General features: G+C 44.7%; 1 protein-coding gene across 1 annotated transcript in view; it reads right to left on the reverse strand.

Moving 5' to 3' along the window:
• Positions 1-17,069, reverse strand: part of Susd1 (sushi domain containing 1) — a 119,774-nt gene extending 102,705 nt beyond the window's left edge. The window contains exons 1-3 of the mRNA XM_026391149.2: positions 16,976-17,069; positions 12,004-12,357; positions 1,355-1,468 (exon numbers count right to left, since the gene is read on the reverse strand). Of these exons, the coding sequence (XP_026246934.2) occupies positions 1,355-1,468; positions 12,004-12,357; positions 16,976-17,069 (562 nt within the window). The remainder of the gene's footprint in view (positions 1-1,354; positions 1,469-12,003; positions 12,358-16,975) is intronic.
• Between the last annotated feature and the right edge of the window lie 3,420 nt (positions 17,070-20,489).

Genomic DNA, 20,489 nt, shown 5'->3' on the forward strand with positions numbered 1-20,489 from the left:
TTCTGAAATCCCTTGGCTAAATACCATGGTATAGAGCTTTTGACACATGTATAACCTCACCTATAACTGCTGACCAAGTACTGTGATGTGCAGCATTCAGTGTTAGGGAATACATTAATGAGGCCCCCTCCTTCCTTTAAGAGAAGTGTCTATTGTTTAAAAGTAAAGGGACATTGAGAGTACAGCCAGCCTCCTTAAGAGAGGGAATTCATCTAGAGAAGGGGCAGGAAAGCTCATCCATGCTCCTCAGCTCCAAGTACAAAAATTTCTGATTTTTGCATGTCTCTGCTAGCAAGGGGTCTGCAGAGTGAAGAAGGTTAGTAGGATAAATTCCCTCAGGAGCCCCAGACTGCCAAGCAGCCACACCTTGCATGGGTAGAACCCTAAAAAGCAAGGGTCAAAGAAGATGCAACTTCAGGGTGCAGGAGGGTGATGATGGGTAACTGACAGCTCCTTTCAGCCTTCCCAATAGCTGAGACCAGCAGCATAGCACCACAGCTTATGAAATATGACTTTTTTCAATGCAGGACTGATTGTTATTTTTCTTTAAAAAGGAAACACACACACACACACACACACACACACATACAAAGATATCACAAGGCTGAATACATTGCCTATCTACAATTGCATGGCAAAATTATCAATATTTTTACTGCATGTGACAGGTTGCAGAGAGGAAACTAGGTGATTATTGTCACATTTACTATTACAATACTGTTGTGAAACTCTCTCTCTCTCTGAATTGGACTTAAATCTGGATATTGTCCATCTGTTGTGGCTTCTTATGGAAGCCACAAGGCAAAAAAATAATCTCAGATGCTTCCAACCTGAAGGACTTTGTATTCAAGTCATCCAAGTTCCCCAAAGGGTCACACCTACAAAAATTTCAGAGGATGGATTTTGGTAGACATAAGACTAAAATCAAGTTAACTATTTTGCTAATTAACCAAAAAATCCAATAGGAAATTATGATTTGTTTTTCCCCATGGTATTTATATAAATATTTATATATTTTTTAAAAACACAGAAATCTAGAAATGCAATATTCACTTGAGTTGTTAAATTAACTCAAAACTTAAAACAGATCTCAAATTTCAGTTAGGTCTGAGAGTCAAGAGTCAAGTTTCCAGAGTCAAGTTCAATGACCTCTAACAGAAGGGATACTTCCTGGAAAACATGAGAAAAAGGCTAGATCAAACACTAAAACAAAGATCTATTATAGTAGATAAAATTTCACATCACAAAATCATGTGAACAAAATGTTTTCCCCCCAAGGACACCAACTCTTTTACACTAGAGAATCCTATTTCTTGATTCAATGGTTCAATCTAACCCACCAGTCAGAACTTACCAACACAGGTAGTCATCCCATTGCCCGCAAAGCCATAGTTACAAATGCAGATCTTCTTCCCTTCTCTTTGCTGGCAAGTAGCATGTTCGTGGCAAGTGGCACAGACATCAATACCTGAATCATAATTTGTATATTTCAAAAAAAGGAAAGGTCAAGGTGGGATACATTTAGTTAATATATTTTAAGATAGTCAATTTTCTCTCTCTCTCTCCCCCTCTGGTACTGGGGATTGAACACAGCGGAGCTTTACTACTGAACTACATCCCAGTCTATTATTATTATTATTATTTTGAGACAGGGTCTCCATAAGTTGCTTAGATTCTCCCTAAATTGCTTAGGTTGGTTTCAAACTTGCAATCCTCCTGCCTCAGTCTCCCAAATCTCTAGGAATAAAGGCGTGAGCCACTGCACCTGGCGGGAACCAAGGATTGAATTCCAAAATAAATAGGATAGATCTAATCTCATCTTTAAAGACCTTCAAGGGCGACTTATTGCCCACGAATACAGGGCAGATTCCTCCATGTGTCAATCACCACTCTCATTCACCTAACTCCTGACAGACATTTCCTGCCTCCATGGTTCACAAATCCCAAACATGTGGTACTGTGTGGGCAGAAGAGGCCAATCTTTCCTAACAGACCATCTACTGTCCGATCTCCATGCCACGGTCCTGACAATCCTTCACCTAGAATGCCTACCTCCCTGTACACCTAGCTGGCACCTACTCCAATTTCAAGACCCCGCCTGAGGATCTCATTCTGTCTCAGTCTCCCCCATCCCTCCATTTGTAAGAAAAAGGGAGTGTCTCGTCCTCTGTGCTGACCTAACACCTGCACATTCCCAAATCAATCGTGTTAATTTCTTGTCATACCTGATCCCAGCTCTGTCTTCCCAGTTTGGTTTTATATGAGCCGCTCAAAGACAGCAATTATGACCTTTGTCCAAACCTTATTATGGCCCAGCATAGACACTCACTGTATTTTTATTGACTGGCTGGCTAAAGGGATCTGAAATCCAACTTGCTACAACTCAAAAAGTAAACCGAGGGGAGAGGAACACAGCTGCCTGTTACTCTATCCATTTTCCTTTTAGGGGCAAAAAAAGGAATGTGTTTAAGATGTCAGGGAGATAACAGCCATTTCCCCACAGGATAACCACACCCCAATTACTTAGATAAACAGCAGAAATGTTTGAGGCTAAAACTCCTAAAACATCCAGATTTACCAGATGGTGATATATGGCCCAAGATCAAACAAGAATTTCCACCTGAGGCCATGGGGGATACTGTTTCAGCTCAGTGTCTCTGTAATTTCAGAAGTGGCCCAGTTAAGGAAGATTCCAGCATGGAATTTTATCTGCGTCTTGGCCCCATTATTAACCAGGCAATACAGGCCAGCCCTCAGGCTGCTCCAGGCACAAAGCAACAGACACTAGGAGATTTCTAAATATTCTGTGTCCTGTTTTTCTTCTTCTTTTTTTAATGAATGATAATATAAAAATAAAACAAATTAATCATTACTAACTAATAACAAATTAATCATTACTAATACCAAATTAACCATGGAATATTTACAAAATATATCTCAGACCAGGAAGAAAATGCAACTAATTTCCAAAAAGTAAAAAAAAAAATGTAAAGATATTATCTTCCCGCCACAGAATAGTAAATAATAAAGCTACAAAACATAATTCCAGTATCCCCTAAACAAAATATTTGGAAAACATTCTCTCAAATCACTTTCAGGATAGAGGAGATATCCAAAAATGAAATGTTTAATACTTGCTATAAAACTTATATACTCCAGAAAATTCTAGTTTAATGTGTCTTTATATTTTAGCTTTGACTTTTTTTTTTTTTTTTTTTTTTTTTTTAGTGAACAGAGATCAAACCTAGGGCCTTGGGCATGCAAGGCAAGCACTCTACCAGCTGAGCTATATCACCAGCCCCTTGTCTTTATACTTTAAAAGAAGGGGAGAAACCTTGACACATTAGCACATTACCCATCTGATGACATGGAAAAAAATCAAAAAGAAAGAAGGGGAAATAAAATATATAAAAGTCATAGACACTATCAATTTGTATACAACCAAAATTTTGGAAATTCTTTTTAAATAATGGTTCTTGGGTGCTATGGTTTGGATACTGTCTAAGGTTGTCCTCCAGGGGTTCCTGTGTTGGAAGCCCGGTCCCCAGTGTGGCAATGGGAGAGGCCATGGAACCTCTGACAGGTTGGGCATCGTGGGAAATAATTGGGTCATTTGGAACATCACCCTCCCAAGGGATTAATTAGTTCTCATGATACCCCATTGACTTTCCACAAGAGAAGGGAGTTAAAAAGAGCAAGTCAGGCCGACTCCACCCTGTGGTTTCCTGTCTTGCCAAGTGATCTCTCCCTCAAGTAGTGCTTACACCATGATGCAGCTCCCATCAGGCCCTCACTGGAGGAAAACCAAAGGGGCCACCCATTCTTAGCCTTCTGGCCTCTAAAACTGTAGATTAAATAAACCTTCTTCCTTGTTTTTTCTTTCCTTCTTTCTTTCCCTTCTTAACTAAGTATCTCACTTCAGGTATTTCATAATAGCAACTGAAACAGACTAATAATATACTGGGTCAAGTCAAAATCCTCAGTTGTGCTCAACCACACAATGATGAATATTCACTCCAATTTAATGGGTAGATAGAATGCAATCCTATTAAAAATCTCAAATCTTGGGTGTGGAGTTTCAGTTTGGTATGATGAAAAAGTTCTAGGGATGGATGGTGGTGGCAGCTTCACGACAAAGTGAATGTACTTGATGCCCCTCGGTTGCACCCTCTGAGATGGTAAATGGTACCACTGTCTGTCTGTTTTACCACAATGATAAAAAGATACAGAAAGTTACATTTTAAAATGACTTTATTGGTACATTATACACGTACAAGAAAAGGGACCCTGGCTTAAGTGTACAGTTCAATGAGTTTGACAATGTATACAACCATGAAACAGTTACCTCAATCAGGATAGAAAATATGTGAATGGATAAACACAATTTCGAGTATCCATTTGACAGTGCAGAATGAAGCTCAATAAATGTTTGTTCCCCACAGCAACACAAAGGACGAGACAACGGAAGGCTGCTCAGACCACCTGTAGAACAGAAAGTGCTGGGGTGGGGATGGAGTTGAAGATAATTATCCAGCCAGGAGGACCCTAGTTTGCAAGGCCTTGTAGAATAGTCCTCTGAATTCTGGTGATTTGAGAGACCAAATGGTCTCCTGAAGAAAGAAACTTTATACTGAATAAAGAGGAAGGGAGCACAACTCCCACCCAAGGACAGACTGTGGGGACTGCTTGTGACCACACATCAGAGTTCCTTGTTCAACACCTCCAAGCCCAGTTAAGAATCACCAGGAGATAAGAGTGACCAATTCATCCCATTTTAATACTAAGTCCTGTGTCCTAGGAACTCCTCGTCTGGGTACAAACCAAGATGGCCAGTCACCCTGAAAAGAGAGGCTTGTTAAAAATACAGAATTCAGGGACTGGGGTTGTGGCTCAGCGGTAGAGCACTCACCTAGCACGTGTGAGGCCCTGGGTTCCACCCTCAGCACCACGTATAAATAAATGAATAAAATAAAGGTTCATCAACAACTAAAACATATTATAAAAAAAAAAAAAACATAATTCACAGAGACTCCGATTTGGTGGGTGTAGGCAGGGCCTGAGACTCTGCCCTTCCAAGAAGCTCCCAGGTGGACCACACCATGAGTAGCTGTAAGTCTAGCTCAACCTCAACGACATCAGCCAGAATTCTAGAAGGCTAGGGGGAGGCAATAATGAGAGAAGTCTTCCACCAGTCTAGACTGACACACTATGTAGCTACAGGAACAATGTGACAGGGAGAACAAGCCATGGGAAGGGGATTCTCCAGGCCAACAGAAAGATCACCAGGCCTCTGCTACAGCCTGCAGGAGGGCTACGTCGGGTAACTGCATCCACGCCAAACTCAACTTTAGCTGAGTGTGGTGGCACATGCCTGTGATCCCAGCTATTGGGAGGTTGAGGCAAGATGATCACAAGTTCAAGGCCAGCCTGGGCAACTTAGTAAGACCCTATCTGGAAATGAAATAGAAAGGATTGTGGGGTGTAGTTCAGTGGTAGAAGACTTGCCGGGCACGTGTAAGACCCTGGGTCAATCCCCAGGACTGCAAAAAATAAAAAGATGACGTCAGCTCTGTCATCAGCAGACTCAGTACCTGAGAGCAGAAAGGTGGCCCCATATAACTGAAGGGTGGGGTCCCCCAGGGACACCTAGAATTCCTGGCAGAGAAACAGGAAAGTTAAGAGATTCCAAAATCTCAAAGGAAGAAAAGCCTGACAAGTACTTTCTGTAACTACCACCTTATCCTCCTGCTACGCTACCACCCCAGGTTCCCTCCCACTTTCCGTTCTGCGGAGACCAAGCCAGCCAAGCCCAATTCACATCCAATGATGAAAGGCTGAGAGGGGTTTAGAGGTCTCACCAAGACTAGAGTTGTCTCTCTTGCTCCCCAGTTATGTGATCTTAGGTAAATGTCAGCCCTCCAGCTTTAATCCTCAAGAAGGAAATGGTGTTGTCAAAATTAAATGAGAAATAAGGCTGGGGATATAGCTCAGGTGGTAGGGTTCTTGCCTCGCATGGACAAGGCCCTGGGTTCAATCCCCAGCACCACACACACATATACACACACACAAACACACACACACACACACACACACACAAAAGATTAAATGAGAAATAGAAACACTGAAAAAACTTCTAAAGCACTATGCAAATTATATGAATCATATGCCTGTTTCCATAGACTGTTATTTTTGCTAGAAACAGTCATACAAGATGCAGGACTTGGGAGCTGGGGTGGTGGCTCAGTGGAAGGGTGCTTGCCTAGCAAGTGTGAAGCACTGGGTTCAATTCTCAGCACCACATATAAATAAATCAAAATAAATATCCATTACCAATTTAAAAAAAAAAAAGATGCAGAGCTTGGTATGTGGCAAAGTGGCAAGGAAAATGGGAGTTATCATCTTGCCACTTACTAGACATGTAACCTTGACTATCTCCGTGCTTCAGTTTCCTGTAAGTCTGTGAAATGCGAAAAATACCAAACCTACTTCATACAGTTTCTGTGAGAATTAAAGAGTAAATGAGTTAATACACACAAGGCAATTAGAATATGTTATGCATAGTTACACCACCACTCAACTCAACAACCCTGTTAGTGAAGGTATTAACTCCCATGTTAGCTACTCAGCTCCCAATTATGCTAATGGAAGCACAATGGATACTCTTGACATAGAAATCCAATGCAATATCTTTGCTTGGACAAAGGCCTACCTATTCCCTAGCATTGATTATAGAAATCATAATATTCTAATTTACATAATCACTCCCTGCCTTCCCCACATCCTCCCAGCCTCCTGGGTAATACCTGGCTCACAATTTAAAGGTCAGCTTTGTCATCCTCTCAGCCTGCTCACCTGTCCCTCCTCTGCACAGCAATCAAGAAAACCTGTATCTCAGGATGGGCTGGGGCTGCCGCCTCCCTCTTTGCCTCAATACGCAAGCAAGCATTTAACTGCACTTATGAGATATCAGCTGATGGACTTTAACAGTAAGATGAAGAGATGCTGCTCACACTCAAGGGAAGAAGGGTGTGTAAAAGCACAATGGGAGTGCCTGAACTTATATCTGTCCTCATCTAACCCCCAGTCATTCACAGCGAGCCCAAACCAACCCACTGCACCACCTGCCTGAGATTCTGTCTCTCAAACTTGTGGACACAGGTAGGACCACCTAATAACCTCAGAGGAAAGCCAAAGGGGCCCAAAACTCAAGAAGAAAGGCCATTCCCAAGTCTTCTGTGACATTGCATAACATTGCATTGCTCTTAAGAAAGTGCACTAAATTCCAGAGATGGAAGGAACCTGAGAACACTTATATTGTCTCCTCTCCAACATCCTTGACAGGAAAAAGAAAGAAAGAAAGAAACAGAAACAGAAACAAAATGTAGCCTCTGCTTTAACACGCCCTGCAAGACGGAGGGCAGCGCTACTCCCTCAAGCAATGTCACCACAGAGCAATTCAACCATCACATATGCCCCCACCTGACCAGGCCCAGGACTGACACCACCCTGCTAGAACCCTTAACCTTTCCTGGAGTACAGTGGTTTTCAGAACCTGCAGCTTCCATTTGTCACCAAGATCAACCAGCAGTGGGCCCCACACCGGGCCTCCAGACCAGAAACCAACCCACCAGAGTGCCCCAATCTCAACTCTGAGTCTTGAGTTAACTTACTAGACATGTAACCTTGCCACTTACTAGACTTGTAACCATTACTTCAGGCCCTACCCCAAGGTTCATGACCTGCGGTCACCCACTTCTCCCACACTGCTTCACTCCTGACATTCTTAAGCCAGCTGTGCACCTTTTTTCTTTCTTTTTTTCATTATTTTATTTATTTATTTTTATGCAGTGCTAAGGATTGAACCCAGTGCCTCACACCTGCTAGGCAAGCTCCACCCCTGAGCTACAGCCCCAGCCCTGTGCACTTAAAAAAAAAAAAAAAATCCCTGCTTCTCATTTCCCTTTCCCCTCTGCAGGGCTGAGTCCAACAGAGGACTCTGCTACCTTGAGCTGCAGACACACAGACACTAAGGAGCTCAGTTTTAGATTTGAAGAAGAAGGTGAAGATGTGCCCAGGGCCAGGTCCCTGAAGGTGGAACACGGGCCACAGTAGGGAATTTCATCAATTCTGATCTTGCTCCCTTATTTAAAGCAACTTTGAGTCACTCCAACACCATTCACTCTCTCCATTTGTCCTCCTGTGCCCTCATCTCCACTCTGAGGAATAAATATGCTGCTGTAATTCACGGAGAAGGAGCGAAGACCAAGCCAGTGAAAGAATGATTAGTGAAGACAGGGGGCACCTCAGACAGAGAGGACAACTTCCCTGACCCTGTCTACCTTTGCTCCCCCATGCTCCTCAAGGCCTCTGCCTGTCTGTCCTCTCTCTGGCCTTCCCCAACCCCAGCCAGGCCTGACCCAACAAGTCCCAGAGCCACTCCCAGACTCAGAGCAATGCCAGAGAAAGGTTAAGAAACAGGACAGACTGGTTCCACCCCTCCTCACCCATTCCTAACCTCTGGATTCCTCTGGGGCCTGGAACCCCACCCAACCACCAACACCCTACTGCTTTCCCAACTATGTTTCTGGAACTTTCCTCCTCACAGCCTAGCCCCATCCCCCAAACATCCTCCATACCAATTAAATGTAATTCAGCTCATGTGAGGGACTGAACAGACAAGTGGACCATGGCCAGACATACATAAAAATAGAACTCAGGCCCCCACGGCAGCCATCCCTCCAGGAACTCAAACCTCAACCTCTGTTGCAATCGCCCGAAATGGACTTACTCAATAATAGCCAGCTTCCGTAATCTTTGCCCCCATTTCTAATTTAGGACCAACCAGAGAAAGCCAAATAAGTCCCCCTCACAGTCACACAGGATATCTGCTGCTAGTCAGCAGCCTCCAGCCGCCCCAGGCTGGACACACCTGCTGCCCTCCCTCAAGTCTCTTAAACTCTCCGCCCCCTTGCCTGCTTTTGAGACTTTGCCAAAAGCAAGTGTCCTGGCTGACTCCCGTCTACAGCAAGCGCCCAATCAATAGCTTTTGCGCGAAGAGGCTTTCTTGGCATGAGAACGAGAACTCCTTGGAGTGATCTTTATTTCCAGTCACATTCCCAGCTCAAGCCACAAGCCCGACCCCCGAGGCTCTTAGCCTGATCAAGGTCCCATGGCCTGGCACGGGATCTCTGCTGTGGCAGAGAGAAGTGGGTAACTCTGATGGGCCTCCCGGAAGCCAGGACAACTGGGCTGGTTTTGAAATATGAATAGCACTGAGGAGATGGTTTCAGGAGAAGGAAACAGCAGTTCTCTTCCATTCTCCTCCTCCTTCCTTCCCCTTCCAGAGAGAAACCTCTCCTACTTAGAGTCCAGCTTTCCTTGGGCTCCATTAAATATCTCATTGATTTCTGCATTTTCAACTTCTCTCCCTCTCTACTGAATAATTCCTCTGTGTAAAATATGCTTAAGTTGGCTTTACTCCACTCTGACCTGGCCAGCCCAAACAGATGGTGCCCTCCTTTTCCTTTTTTGAAGAGTGCCCTGTAGCCGCAGTCTCTGTCCTCACTCTAGTGCCTCTGCATCTGGTTCTCACCCCCTCTGCTCTGCTAGCTCTGGGTTGCTGCTGGCCAGACTCTCAAATCCAAAGTCCTTCCTGAGTCTGCAGCCCCTGGCTTCCCCGGCTCTTGTTTCCTCCATACTCTGCGAGTCCTGTCCTCCTTACCTACCCCGACCTACCTTGGCTGCCGCTCCTTCTTCCCTCCTTACATCCACATCTAAACTTGGTCTTCCCCAAGAACCTGTCCTGGGTCTTCTTAATCTGGTCAACCTCAAGGCTTCAAATGACCTTCAAGCTTATGCATGGCACTTGCACCTACCTACTGGCCAGTTGTGACTCCCTATTGATTTCATCTGTCCAAAATCCATACTAGCACCCCAAATTTAGGATGTTCAAAACAATCATCTTTCTTCCCAGTCTTTTTTCTCCTCCCACAGAACCACAGATCCAAGTCACCCAGTCCCAAAACTTTAGTGTGTCATCTTCTTCCAGTGCCACTCCCACTTTCTCACCCACATCCAGTCCTCCTGCTGTCATTACTATGGATTCCATCCTCAGAACTGCCAGGCCAGAAACCCTGACCACTGCCTCAGTGAGCTCTAAGCCCCCAGGCTTTCTCCTCCATATTGTCCACTATCGAAAAACCAGTCACACATAAAACCAGATTCTCCAGGACTGGAAAAGGAAGGAGGCTTGCTTCATCAAGAGAGGAGGCTCCATCAGGCATCCATTTCCTGGAATTCACCCCACCACCTTTACGAAGTTGCAGGTGGACTGGGGAGTAGCTCAGGGGTAGAGCACATGCCTAGCATGGCCTGGTTCAAACCCCAGCACACACATACAGAAAAAGTTACAGGTGACCTTGGGTACCTACTGGCTCTACCTACCCAGCCATCTTAGCCTAGCAATTCAACAGGACGCTGGACAATTTCCTAGGCTAGAGACTTCACAGGAAGATCCTGAAATGAGCTCCGAGTCTCTACAAGCTTTCATGGGCGCTGCTTTGGGAGACCCAGTCGGGGAAGGAAGGAGGAAAGATCACCAGGGGGTCAGATATTACAAAACCAGTCACTCCAGAAAGTTGAGTCATCAAGACAAACACCCACCAGTGAAGGCAAATGTCCCAAAGAGAACTCAGGGGACAGGAATCTGAGCCACAAAGGCTCCTTACATGGAAATTCCCATCATTTCAAGTTTAGTGTTTGGTAGTTATTAAGGAAAGGTGTGTGGGTGTGTGTGTGTGTGATGTGTGGGTGTGGGGGGGTCCTTATACACACTTTTCATATCACTTCCTGTTCAAAAACCCACAATGGCTCCCAGTGGCTTCCCACTACCCAGGAACAGCTACTCCAAATGCAGAGGTCTGCCAATCAAGGTACTTGGCCTCCTGGTGAGATCCAGTCTGTGTTCCCATTCCCCTTCCCATCCATCTGCTACAGACCAAGGGAACCACGGGCCCCATCCTGGGTGCCTCTGTGTGTGCTTCCTCCTCTTGTCCCTCATCTGGAATTCACTCACACATGAGCGGAGAGCTGTTTGCCCTCTCTGCTAAGAGTTAGCGCGACTTTGTTTTCCCAAATCCAATATTACCAATCCTCGATGGCCCAGCTCATGGGGCATTCGTGACGTCCACACCCCGCTCCCCTCCCCACTAGACGTGATTCTCCTATCTTCTGACCACCCACCCCTTCTCAGAGCACTCGGATCCTTCTGCCTTCCATCACAGTACCTCCCCTACTTGTCTGAATCCTCTCTGGTACAGTAACTCCCTCCACGCTCGGTGTGGCGTTTTGCAGAGGAGGAAAAACAACACCTACAACACCAATTGCCTAGAAATGGATCATCTGCTTGTCTGCCTCCTCCAGATTATGAGCTCAAAGGCGGCCAGCCCTGCACCCTCCTATCTGGGGCGGAGAAGCTATTCAAGGACCGTGTAGTCAAGGAATGAATGAGCGCTCTTCCTGTAAACTTCCTCACCATATTTAGCATCCAGTTCTTCAGGGAGGTGAAAAAATTAAAGAGTAGAAAGTCAAGTGCTTGGGGTCAAGAATTTGTCAGGCAAAAGCCACCGCAGAGCCAGAAGCCCCACAGTGCAGCGGAACTCCCTCGCGGGCCCTCCTACTCCGGGTGCGGCTCCCCGATCGCGCCCAGCCCCCACCTCGCCACACGCCCCGGGGCAGCGGCCGGTTCCCTAGGGCGCCCGTCAGGCCGCCTCCAAAACCGCTTCCCCCGGAGGCCTGGGGCTGGCGTGGGGCGCCCCTCGTGTCTCTTCCAGCTCCGCCTTCGCGATTCCAAAACGCTGGAGCAAGCTCCACCTGCGCTCCACGCCCCGGCGGCACGCTGGCCGGCGCAGGGGCGGGGAAGCGTCCAGACGCGGACGCGTCCTCCAGCGCCCAGCTGGGGCCTCCCGGGGCCCCCGCGCCGCACGTGTCCCCGCCCACACTCACCGGGGGCGCTCGCCGCTCCAGTAGTGCCGCGGGCCAGGCAGAGCAGCAGCAGCAGCTGCACCAAGCAGGCTGGCGGGCGACCCGCGCCCCAGGGCCCCCGGCCCATGCCGCCGCGTCCCTCCAAGCGCGCCCGCGACTCCCCCTGCGGCCCTGGAGGCGCCGAGATAAGGCGGCGGGTGCCGCGGGGAGGGGGCCGGCCCAGTGGCTTCCGGCGCCGCGCGGGGAAGCGGAGGGCGCCTCGGGGTCCCCAGGAGGCCGGGGAGCCGGGGAGCCCGAGGGCGCTGGCGGGAGTTTTCGGTCGCGCACCTCCTGGGTCCCAGGGACACAGGACAGGGTCCGGCCCTCTGGCCTTTACTTTCGGAAAGGGGGACAGACATTTAAAGGGGAGCCCCAGACTGTGCTAGGGAGGAAACGTCCGCGGTGCGTGCACGACAGGGACAGAGGGAGGCGCCCCCCACCCCGGGAGGCCAAAGGAGAGGGGCGGGGGGCACCGGGAAAGGACTCTTCCAGGACGTGGAAGAGCCGGGATGAGGTTGCTGCGGCTCCAAGGGAGAGGCGAGAGGGCGGGAAGCCGCGGGGCCCAGCACCCAGAGATAGAGACGTGACCAGGTGACGGGACCTAAAGAGCCCAGCTGTGATGGCCCGAGGGCAGGCAGGAGTTCCCGCTGCTCCGAGGACGTCCAGCCTGGGGCGTTAGGGAGGAAGGAAATAACCCGCCTGAAAGATGAGATGGACGTGAGGAAGGCGAGAAAGCTGTGCTGTGAAGGGACAGGGACAGAGAGTGTGTTCTAGAAATGGGGTCGTGGTGCCGGGGATGGTGGTGCACGCCTGTGATCCCAGCGACTCCGGAGGCTGAGGCAGGAGGATCGAAAATTCAACGCCAGCCTCAGCAGTTTAGCAAGACCCTGTCTCAAAATATAAAAAGGGCTAGGAATGTGGCTCAATGATTAAGTGCCTCTGGGTTCAATCCCTGGTACCAGAAAAAGAAAAAGAAACGGAGTGGGGACCTCCTTAGTGTGGGGAGCGGATATCTGGAAAGAGACATTAAACGGCAGCGGTAAACAAATCCACATAAGCCAAGTAGAGGAGGCTGCTGAGAAACTGTAACAACAGGGAGTCGCTTTATCAAGAAGTGTGCCTGCACTGTGGTGTTGGGAGGCCTGGGGGCAGTCCCCTCCGGAGCTGCTGCAGGAATTAAGGCAATACAAGAAAAGCTCTGGTAAAAAGAAAAAGAAAGAAAAAAAAAAGATATGTTGACATGCTTTGGAGTCTGGCTTTGACAAGTGAGTGAAGAAGAAGAGAAAATGGAGTCCACTGGATTTTATGTCCGGAAAAGAGACATTTAAGTAGAATGTCTGGAAAAGAGAAGGAAAGAGAAATTACAGATGTCATTTAGATTTATGGTTTGGACAACTGGGGTGGACAGTGGTGGAAGCCACTGAGATAAACATCCAAAAAGAGATGCAGCTGGGGTAGAGCAGGCTGCAGGAAAAGAAAGATGATCCTGAGTGAAGGCTTTGAGCTTGTAATGCCCGTGGGGCCATCCAAGTGCCAGAGCACCCACTACTTCAACCCATATCCACACTTGCTTTCTCTACCATGAGCTTGCCCTAAATCTTAACCACAGGAGAACACAGCCATATAAGGGCTGAACTTGTGCAGCCTTAAAAAGAAATTGTTAAAAATAAACTTCTAGACTCTTTTGTAGCAGACTTTCTTGCAAATTATTTTTGTTCAACAAAGATAGGGCCCTGCTTTGGAAAGTAGTAGATAGACAGTGTGAGTTTTGCAATTATTTTTTTTTTTTTTTTTGCTAAGCTCAGCTCACCATGAACTTTGAAATTATGAAATATTGCAACAAATTTGCCATTTATTTGAGACATTTCTTAACCAACCTATATCTCCATCTCCTATATACTCCTCTGTAAAATAAATTCAAATATTTATGCAGGTATATACATTTTCAAAATATTTTTTAGTTGTAGATGGACACAATACCTTTATTTTATTTATTTGCTTTTATGTAGTGCTGAGGATCAAACCCAGTGCCTCACATGTGCCAAGCAAGTGCTCTACCACTGAGCCACACCCCCAACCCCTACTTTTTAAAAATTAGTGATGTCAGGAAAAATTCTCCAAAACTTGAGAATGGGCAAGAGAAATTACTGAGTGTCCTTTCCGAGTGTTGCATCGGTTACTGTCTAGTAGCCATTCAGAAATGCTCCCACCTTCTCGGGCTTGCTGCTGATAATTCTGTTTCTACTCTGTAAGGGTAGAAGTTAACTTGTAGAAAACTGATGATAAAACAAAAAGTTCTTGTCTATAACAACGAAGATGAATATTTTTCAGGAGAAATATAAGTGCCTCCTTCTTTTGTCCTATATATCATATCAGCTGGTTAACCAGTTTGGAATCTACCAGCAAATCCATTTCATCATTCTCATCTTCAGATTTTCATTTGAACCTTAATATCTTACTGGTTCTTCTTTGAAGTCACTCTCTTACTGAGTTCCTCATTAATTAATTAGTTGAACAGAATCTCAGGTTTTAATTTTGTATTTGCATGAGTCATGTTTTTAACTTTGTAAATTACACTTTAGCACAAAACATGTTCTATATTCTATATTAGATTGAGTTATTTTTATGGGCTTTTTTGGCTTTTAAACAAATATTTTTGAAAAGTAGGACAAAAGCATCACTGAGCTTTCTGTCTGTTTGTTTGTTGTTGTTGCTGGAGATGGACCCCAAGGGCACTTTACCATTGCCATTGGATACTTCTTACCCAATGGTAAATTCATTGAATCACAAGATGAAAGATTATCTCCTGATAAGTATTTGTCAAAAACATTAAAGCAATATTGAATGAGTGTAAACTTGGAGCAGTGAGATTATTGCTGAGAAAAATTGTTCTTTTTGGGAGACAGTGGCCAATACACCAGCTTTTAAAAGAGAATCTGTAGCGAGTTCTTTCCTCCACAACATCTGGATTTTAATACTTCATTAGAGAATTTCAAGTTTTGGTTTCAAGATGGCATCTTCAGTTCTGAAAGTTCTTTCTCCTTCCTTCCCGATCCTGGTAAAATGGGGGAAAGATACACTGTGGACATACAGTATTTGTTGTTTGTCCCAGCTTCCTGTCTCAGAACTCCTAACGCCCTGGGAGTTTCCTTAGTGTAGGAGTATCTTCTGTTAATCATAATGACTCCTTTTTATAACCCCTGAGTTTATGCTAATAAGATTGAAACAGTTGGGGACCCCCATGAAAAAATAGGACCCCTTAAATTTAAAGGAATAAAATCTCTCACCAAGGTGGGGGGGGCCAGTGAAAAAGCCAGACTAGTTCTTTATCTTATGAAAATGACCAGTTTTCAAGGCTATGGAGTTAAGATAACGCTGCTTGAGCATTCAGCTCAGCCTCCTGAGATGATGTGCTCAGAAGAAATGCCAAGAACTAGAGCCAGACAAGACAAGGTCACTGAAATCAAAGCCACTGAGACAGGGTAAGCATTTGCCCTGTTCTGGAAATAATATTAGGAACTCTTCCAGATGATAAGAAGCAAATTCCAAATGATGCAGGGCAGAAATGTGCATAGAATAGTCACTGAAGCAACCTATAAAGTCTACTTTAATAACATTGTATAAAACAATCCCAGTGGGGCTGAGGTCATAGTGCAGTGGTAGAGCACTTGCCCAGCATATGTAAGATACTGGGTTCAAGTCTCAGCACCACTTATAAATAAATAAAGATTCAGTGACAACTTTAAAAAAATTGAAAATGAATAACTACAATGAAAAAAATATCCCAGTGATTCCAGAGGAGGGTCGCAAGTTTGAGGGCAGCGTCAGCAACATAAGCAATCTAACGAGACCCTGTCTCAAAATATAAAATAAAGGGGGTTTGGGTTGTGGTTCAGTGGTAGAGTGCTCATCTAGCATGCACGAGGCACTGGGTTCAATCCTCAGCACCACATAAATATAAAATAAAGATATTGTGTCCACCTAAAACTTAAAAGTAAATTATATATATATATATATATATATATATATATATATATATATATGTGTGTGTGTGTGTGTGTATAAAAATTTTTATAAAAATTATATATATAAAAGAGTTGGGGATGTGGATCAGTGGTTTAACACCCTGGGTTCAATCCCCAGGGAAGGAAGGAAGGGAGGGAAGGGAAAGGAAGGAGAAAGGAAAATTCAGTCTAGCTCCTGTCCTTTGTGTACCCTTATCTGATTCTTTTAATAGTGTAAAAACCCATTGAGCAGGTGACAGATGACTTACTTGGGGTCTCTAGAAAGCTCAAAGATGGGGCTCATCACCAGAAAGACCAAGTGATTAAAGGGTTTGAATGTTCAGCCCTCCCCTCCAACCTTCAGGAATGAGAGGCTGAAGGTTAAGCTCCATAAAACTTTTTTTTCCCCCTTGGTACTGGGGATTGAACCCAGGGGTACTTTGCCACTGAGCTACACTCTTGGCCCTTTTTATTTTTTTAAATAAAAAAAAATAAAAGTTGCACAGGCTGGCCGGAACTTGCAAACCTTCTGCCTCAGGCTCCCTAAGATTACAGAGTGTATCACTATGCCCGGCTCTAAACTCCACAAAAAATCTTGAACAAGGAGATTTGGTAGGCTGGGTGTAGTGGCCCACACCTATAATCCCCGCACCTTGAGAGGCTGAGGCAAGAGGATTGCAAGTTCAAAGCCAGCCTCAGCAATTTAACAAGACCCCAGCCCAAAATTAAAAAAAAAAAAATTATATATATATATATATATATATATATATATATATATATATGGACTGAGGATGTGGCTTGGTGGTTAAGCATCTCTGGTTTCAATCTCTGGTACAAAAAAAAAAGGAGAGAAAAATTTGGTAAATGTAGGGTAGATGGCTAAACTAGTGGAGGGGCTGGGGAGGTGGTATGCCCAGAGAGAACAGGGAAGCTCTGCTCCCCTCCCATACCTTCTCCTGTGGTCTCTTCATCTGACCATTCATCTGTATTCTTCACAATATCTTTTATAACAAACAGAAGTGTTTTCTGGGTTCTGTAAACCATCCTACCTACCAAGTCAATGACCCCATAATGGGAACATGGGAAACCAATTTGTAGCTGCCAGGCAGAAGTACAGGTCACAGCCTGGGGCTTGAAACTGTCATCTGAATTGGGGGACACAGGCTAGTGGGCAGTCTGTCTCCAGTAGCTAGTGTCACAATTGAATTCAATAATAGGACACCCAACTGGGGGGTCTGCTGGAGAACAAGGTTTGGGTTTTACAAGCCTCTGAACCAGCCCAGTCCTACCTAGGACACTGCAGCCTAATTTAGATGTAAATAACTGAAAACCTCATTGAGGAATTTGCTTTTGTGACACATAATTGAGTCTCAGCTGATCACAGCTGAGTGTCAGTCATTTGCAGGTGGCCAACTGTTCAAGCCACGCTCACACAGGCAACCACCAACCTGGAAGCAATCCAGCTGTCCCTGCGCCTCACTTCCCTTTTCCTTCCTATAAATGTTACCCAGCCCTGGCTGCCTGGAGCGCACGGTCTCTTCTGGTTCGGAGGGCTGCCCAATTCTTAGTTCTTTGCTCAATTAAACTTAATTGGCCTAAAATTCTTCTTTTAATAGTATGTGAACTATTAAAAGTAGATGTGGCTTGCACGCATCTGGGCACACAAATATTCTGTGTCGAGTGTGAGGAAATAGAGTTTTGTTTTATTTTCAGACACACACACACACACACACACACACATACACATACAATTTTTTTTAAAATGCAACAGTGTTTTTTAAAAGGAAACATGCTATCAATCACCAGAAATCTTTGAAGAATACATTGAATTAACTTGTCTCATGTCCTTCACAAAAATGATCTATAGTGGGGAGAGTTAGGGTTAAAAAACAAATAGTATAACTTAAAATATATACATATGCACACTTCCAATTTATTATTTGTATATATTAATGTAATGTGCATATTTTATTATAATATTTAAAATTTTTTTGTTTGGTATCAGGGATTGAACTTAACCACTCAGCTACATCCTTGCTTCGGCCTTGTTAACTTGCTGAAGCTGGCTTTGAACTTGCAATGGATCCTCCTGCCTCAGCCTCCCAACCACTGGGATTACAGGTGTGCACCACCATGCCCGGCTTAAATTTTAATTCAGAAGCACCATGTAAGAATTGTTGAAGAAAATGCAAAGTACACTGTTTATTAATTCAAACATTTTATTTTGCTCCTATCTACACATTGTTTACTAAAATCAGTCCTTTCTTCAGCCACACAAATATCAGTTTCCTGGCCTCACAGGAAAAACTATTAACTTTCACATCATTAAAAAATCATTTTTGCCAGGTGTGGTGGTGCACGCCTATAATCCTAGTGACTTGGGAGGTTGAGTCAGGAAGATCATAAGTTCAAGGCCAGCGCTAGCAACTTAGTAAGGCCCTAAACAATATAGTGAAACCCTGTCTCAAAATATAAAAATAAAAGAGCTAGGAATGTGGCTCAGTTGTTAAGTGGCCCTGGGTTCAATCCCTAGTACCAAAAAAAATAATTTTCAACTTCATTTTTAAAAAAGCTTTCTTATACTAATTTACTCATCAGATAACCTTCATATGGTTAATAAAATACTTAAATCCCACCTAAAATATTGAAATTACTGAATATCTGAAGCAATCTTAAAGATCTAGAACAGGTATTTGTTGTCAAGAGAATCTCCCAAAGAGACCCCTTCCAGATCTCTTGGAGGCCCAGGAAGGAAGCTTCTGATAGTTGTAGAATTGGCAGTGTATCTCAAACTTGTCCTCGAAGGTTCAGAAATATTGAGGGTTAGTTTAATGCATCTTGCTATGCCATCAAAGCATTCTTTCACAACAAAGATACCGGTACATCTATGTTCATCCACAATAGGCGATATATAGAAGTAAACCTAGGTCCATTGATAGATGAACAGATAAGCAAATGTGGTTTTTACCTACAATGGGATATTATTCAGCCTTAAGAGGGAAGGAAATTCTGACTCATGCTACAACATGGAGGCACCTTGCAGACATTTTGCTAAATTAAGGAGTACAATCACAAAAGGAAAATACTATATGATCCCATAAATATGAGATATTTAGAGTAGTGAAATTCATAAAGACAGAAAGTAGAATGCTGGTTGCCAGGGAGTCAAGGGCAGAAGAGGAACTCTGCTCTAATGGGTGTAGAGTTTTAGTTCTACAAGGTGAAATGTTCTGTGGATGGTTGGTAGGAATGGTCACACTACAATGTGAATGTATCTGATATAGAAATGTATATTTAAAAATGGTTAAAATAGCTGAGTCTGGTGTTGCACACCTGTAATCCCAGCGGCTCGGGAGGCTGTGGCAAGAGGATTGCGAATTCAAAGCCAGGCTCAATCACTTAGCAAAGCACTTAGCAACTCAATGAGACCCTGTCTCTAAATAAAATATTTAAAAAGGGCTGGGGCCGGACGCAGTGGCGCTTGCCTGTAATCCCAGCAGGTTGGGAGGCTGAGACAAGAAAATCTTGAGTTTAAAGCCAGCCTCAGCAATAGCAAGGTGCTAAGCAACTCAGTGAGACCCTGTCTCTAAATAAAATACAAAAAAGGGCTGGGGAGTGTCTCAGTGGTTGAGCACCCCTTGGTTCAATCCTCAATACAAAAAAAAAAAAAAAGTTAAAATAGTAAAAAAAAAAAAGAAAAAGAAATCTACATACTAATTTTTTATTATCATTTGATCAGCAGGCACTAATATGTAGAACTTTCCAAATCAGTTCTGGATCCTGACAAATCAATATGGGATCAGATTCACAGGACCCCACAATTCCTAAGATAAAAGTGGATGGGATTCCAGAAGAACCCTGAGTTAGGCTGTGGGAGCCAGCAGCATGAGAAGGAGCAGGCAGGCAAACAGAAGAACTTCCTTCTGAACACTGGTCCACTCTCTCCATAGCTTCCCCCACAGCGTCTGCATCCAACATAAAATTTAGAGTTTTCCTGGTGCATTCCAATAAGGCCAAAAGGAGAAGGAGGTAGGGAGTCTGTGTACCAAATACCCTGGGTCCCTTTTGGAGAAGTCCGTTGCTTTGTTACCCACTCCTGACTAGAAACGATGCCCTGCCTTTTCCAGAGACTGGTTTGAGAAGCTGTTCAACCCCAGGGCTGCAAAGGCCCTCAGTGCACTGTGTTCTGATCCCAGTGAAAGAGCTTGGAGGGCTCAATGGAGAGGGTGTGGACATTTTATTACTCCTGCCCTTCTCAGCATTGGCCGGCCAGGATACAATGCAGGGCTGTACTACATCCACAAGCAGGGGTAATATGTAGGATAAGTTGTGTGCCCACTACACAGGTGATTTATCCAGATGTTTATGAGTACATTCTTTTACTTTACAACCAAGGTCACCCTGCTTTGATCCTCCCCTAAAAATTGGAGACAAGGGAGGTTCCTAGTTCCCCCCTCGTGATCA

Source organism: Urocitellus parryii, chromosome 4 (assembly GCF_045843805.1).
Source record: "Urocitellus parryii isolate mUroPar1 chromosome 4, mUroPar1.hap1, whole genome shotgun sequence".
Taxonomy (NCBI): domain Eukaryota; kingdom Metazoa; phylum Chordata; class Mammalia; order Rodentia; family Sciuridae; genus Urocitellus; species Urocitellus parryii.